This window comes from Morus notabilis, unplaced genomic scaffold (assembly GCF_000414095.1).
Source record: "Morus notabilis unplaced genomic scaffold, ASM41409v2 Scaffold45, whole genome shotgun sequence".
In the NCBI taxonomy this organism is placed as follows: Eukaryota; Viridiplantae; Streptophyta; class Magnoliopsida; order Rosales; family Moraceae; genus Morus; species Morus notabilis.
Genome location: NW_010366164.1, coordinates 814,138 through 818,972, shown reverse-complemented (window position 1 = coordinate 818,972; position 4,835 = coordinate 814,138). Strand labels below are relative to the sequence as shown.

The following is a 4,835-nucleotide window of genomic DNA, read 5'->3' as shown; positions in this document are numbered from 1 at the left end:
AGTATGTATAGGTATATCATTTTCCCTATACCATCCGAACATAAACACCTTTAGCAAATTTTCTCTCGTCATCTCTTACAAGGCCGCCCCAACATGGGGACCAAAATCGATCACCGCCTTCACGTCTTCTTCTTGCCCCTCATGGCTCAAGGCCACCTTATTCCCGTCATCGACATGGCCAAGCTCTTCTCTTCCCGAGGCCTCAAATCCACCGTCGCCACCACCTCTCACTTTGCTCCCTTCCTCTCCAAATCCCTCCAAAACGACACCGATTCCGTCGTCGTCACCTTCAAGATCCCTTCCGCCGACGTCGGATTGCCCGAAGACGTCGAGGCCGTCCACATGGCCAAAACTCCCGACATGCAAAACCGCTTCTTCAAGTCCTGCGGCCTTCTCGGCCCGCGGATCGCCGACATCCTCGAACGATACCGTCCAGACTTCCTCGTCGCCGACATGTTCTTCACGTGGGCCCCGGACGTCGCCAAGGAGTTTGGAATTCCCTGCCTCGTCTTCCACGGGACTTCTTATTTCTCCTTGTGCGCCGGTCTGAGCGTTTTCCTTCACCAGCCTTACAAGACGGTGTCCGATGATTTGGAGCCGTTCGTTATTCCGGATTTACCGGACGAGATCGAGTTCACCAGAAGCAGAGTGGCAGATTTCGTGAAGAACAACGACGGAGGCGTTCTTTCGACGTGGTACAAAGAGAGCAAAGCGATGGAGGAGAGGAGTTATGGGGTTTTGATGAACAGTTTTTACGAGCTGGAACCGGGTTATGCGGATCATTACAGTAATTTCCTCGGGAGAAAGGCTTGGAACATTGGCCCGCTTTTCATGTACGAGAAAAGGACCGAACAGAGGGCTAAAAGAGGAATGGAAGCCTCCATTGACGAGCACGAGTGCCTGAAGTGGCTCGATTCGAAGAAACCCGATTCGGTAATTTACGTCAGTTTCGGAAGCGTGGCGAATTTTGATGACAATCAGTTGATGGAGCTCGCTGCGGGGCTTGAGGCGTCCGGGCGGGAATTCATTTGGGTTGTGAAGAAGGAGAAGCGAGAAGGAGTGAGAGAAGATTGGTTGCCGCAAGGATTTGAGGAGAGAATTCAAGGGAAGGGACTTATTATAAGAGGTTGGGCGCCACAAGTGACGATCCTCGAACACGACGCGATCGGAGGATTTGTGACGCATTGTGGTTGGAATTCGACGTTGGAAAGCGTTTGTGCGGGGGTACCAATGGTCACTTGGCCGGTGTCGGCGGAGCAGTTTTTCAATGAGAAGTTGGTGACTAAATTACTTAGAATTGGGGTTGAAGTTGGTGCTAAGAAATGGAGGAGATTGTTGGGGGATTTTGTGAAGAGGGACGCCGTGGAGAAGGCGGTGAGGAAGGTTATGGAAGGAGAAGAAGCAGAGGAAATGAGGAGGAGAGTGAGGGGATTTGCTGAAATGGCGAGAAGAGCTATTGAGGAAGGAGGGTCTTCTGTGTTGGACTTGGATGCTTTGCTTGAAGATTTGAGGTTGCAATGCGTCGCCCGTGATACCTCTTAGGAGAATTTTCTTAACAAAGTAAGGTTTTCTTAAGTTCTATATAGGCCATTCAGAGCTGCTTCTTGTTCCCTCTTGTTAATGGCATATTGTTTGCTGTTTATGAAATAAATTGTCTATGCCAAGTTTGATAGTTTTGTAAAAGCACCACATCAAATTCAAGTTTTCAATGGACTGTGGACATGGCTGAAAGATTGAAGTGTTCCATGATGGAGTATGGTTTCAACGAGTGAATGAGGAATATAAAACAGAGTTGACTTTTGAGGTTTCATTCACGGGGAATTTTAGAAAAAAATAAACTATTAATAATTTTTTACCCGCAACCGTTAAATCTGTATTAAAAATTATATATTCTACATTTTTTTTAATATGATGTAATTTTAACTAGATTTAATAATCAGAAATTAAATCCTATCGGTAGAAAAACTTACCCAAAAAACTCTCTAATTTAAGATATCAAAGTTAGAAAATAGAGAAATAAGAAGGTACTTGCTATGTAGGGGGAAAGGTTTATTATATAGTCCAACAAATGTAGTTGTCTGATTCGTACCATGAAAAATATAAGTAGCCAACACTCTATCCTTCAATGATTACATTTACATTTGTTCTAAGCTTTGGAAAGCAGTAACTTATGCAGTTGTGCGTTCATCAAGTTAATCTCTTATGTCAAATTAAGCCTTTTTCTTAAGGAAACTTATGCGTTTGGAATTAGTTCCAAAATGATTTTATTTTCTGTATAAAAATGAAAATAAAAACGTCTTCATTTTCATTTTAAAATTATTTCTGAAAATGCGTTTGGTAGTTTTATTCAAAGATTGATTTCAGTTTTAAAAAAAACTGAAACTGCGTTTAGTAGTTTAATTTTTAAAAACATGTATATTTTTTTTAAATGTGAAATGTCATTTATATACTTCTATTTATTTAATTAAAAGTTTAAAAATGATAATAAAAATATTTAAAACTTTTAAAAATTGAAAAAAAAAAACTTAAAACCAATAACTAAACACAAATCGCAAGTTTTTCTTCTCTGCTTCCGAGTTTTGCCTTTCCTTCCCTTCCCTTTCCATACCTCACAGCTCCACTTTGGCAAGAAACACAGAGCGAGAGCGACATGGAAGAAGAAGCCACGGCCATGGAAGTCGAGGAACATCCTCACTCCAATCCAAGCTCTTCCAATCGGGTCGGACTCAAAAACTCCATTCAAACAAGTTTCGGAGAAGACTACCAAAATTAAACAGCTCTTCCCCTTCATCAAAAACCAAGATCTACCAAAGTTAAAATTAAAATCACATATCAAAACCAAACATTTCTAGTTATTCAATGAAACCAAACAGATTAATATCTCAAAATCAAATTTTGAGTTCAGGAGGTGCGTCGCGCGGGTGGGATCGGTGGCTGCAGATCTGGGCTCGCCGGAGATGAGTCGCGCGGGGGTGGGGCTCGTCAGGGCTGGGACTCGGTCATTTTTTTCCCCATCTAAAACCAGAAAATTGCTCAAGAAAAGGAAAAAAAAAAGCTTTGGAGATTCATCGCGATGGCGTGGAGAGAGAGGAGAGAGAAGAGGAAGAGGCGACAGATAGAGAGAGAAACAAGGTTGAGGAGAGAGAGGGGGAGAGAGAATGAGATAGAGAGAGAAGAGGGCATCGGAGAAGAGAGTGAAGAACGAGGGAGAAAATGAAAATGGATTTCATCCGTTTTCAGTTTTTTAGAAAAGACAAACGTTTTTGTTTTTATTTTTTGAAGACTTTTACACCAAATGCATTTTACATTTGCGTTTTCATTTTTTAGTCTCGAAAAACATGAAAATGGAAATGAAAACAGAAACAAACAGGGCCTTGACTAGAATTTCATCTTTATAAATGTTTGATCAATTTACAAAGGGCTCAACAGAGAACTGTAAATACAAAATACACTAAAACAAAGTTAGGTATCAATCAAATATGCGTTTTCCTAGTTTGCTTAACAAGATTCAATCAAAGTAGAAAAGAAATCGTATTGGGCTTGCCAGTGCCATCACTTGACAACAGCCATAAAAGGGGAAAATACTTCACCAATAGAGCTTATTCACGATCATGTATTGTTCTCTTAAATGAACATTTTGTTGTTAATGCTTTCAATTTTGTATATACTGCACTGTACTAAAACAAATTCAAAACACCTAATTTAACTGGAACTCTATTTATTGGTATGGATGCCAATAAAATCTAAAATTTAAGAATAAACCTTCTTAATTTCCCTTATCGGATAGCTACACTTTTTAATCAGACAAAATAGTTCAAGTAAGAATTCTATCAAAGCAAACACCATATCAGTTCCAGTGAGGAGAAGATCTATAGATTAGAAACACCACATAAGTTCGAGTCAGACTGGGGACATAGTCTGCATTGTTAGTACTCTTCGTGCGACTTCCTTACGATTGACGTTGTTATTTAATATATCTTGCCGAATTCGCAAAGCTGTTACCCTTTTCCCTAAACTATTATCATTTTTGGTCTGTTTTCAAGAACTGCGCTGCTTGGCAGGTTCCATAGCTTTCCTTGTTTTTCTTTTGGGCTTGTCTGAAGCTTTTTGCCTTCTCTGTTTGTTGGTCTTCATTGTTTTCCGGTTCTCTTTGGTTTCTATGAAGTTCGTCTTAGCTAAAAAAGCTATTATCATTTTTAAGTTGCTATTAATTATACGTTGTCTTCTTTCCCTCGTTTAAACGACCTTTCAAATGCAATTATTTACCGAGTTCAAGCTAAAATGATGATTTGGAGCTTAGTTACCACTCCGACACAGAGTTAACATATGAATGGACCTTCATGATCAGGTCGATGTGGAGCTAACATTTTTTACATGTGTATTGATTTGTCCTATAATCTCGTGGAATACAAGGGACCTTCAGAGGAGTCATTTTCAGTAGAAAAAAAAATTAAGAGATTGAGTGATTTTGATTGGATTGTACTTTTATTTCGTAACAACATTCTAAGTAAGTAGCGTTACTTTTACATTAAAAGTGAGTCACTATAAAAATACATCATTTAATTCCTACAAAAACTTTTTACATTATTTGCTCAACAAAAATTAAACGGAAATCCAAGATAGAATATTGTTCATGTTCCAAAATCAGCGCTTGGGGTGCCCAATTTCTTATTATAAGTCCTCTTCCTTCCACTCTCTTCTCAAATCCTTCAAGTAACCACTCTTCTTTTAGAGCACTACCTTCCTACTATCCTTTCTCACAACCCAAATGAATTGCTTCCGAGAAGCTTCAAGCCCCAATGCAATCCCCATTAGCTTTTCGTCGTCGAAATTCA

The 4,835-nt window shown here is 39.7% G+C and overlaps 1 protein-coding gene across 1 annotated transcript; it reads left to right on the top strand.

Annotated features, from left to right (window-relative positions):
* On the top strand, positions 1 to 1,744 carry LOC21410100 (UDP-glucose flavonoid 3-O-glucosyltransferase 7). The gene has a single exon (XM_010109593.2). It carries the CDS (start codon positions 94 to 96, stop codon positions 1,540 to 1,542), a length of 1,449 nt encoding a protein of 482 aa, XP_010107895.1. The 5' UTR covers positions 1 to 93; the 3' UTR covers positions 1,543 to 1,744.
* The last annotated feature ends 3,091 nt before the right edge of the window (positions 1,745 to 4,835 follow it).

Excerpts from the sequence above, each read along its gene's own strand:
- LOC21410100 (XM_010109593.2), top strand. The coding sequence starts at position 94 with ATGGGGACCAAAATCGATCACCGCCTTCACGTCTTCTTCTTGCCCCTC.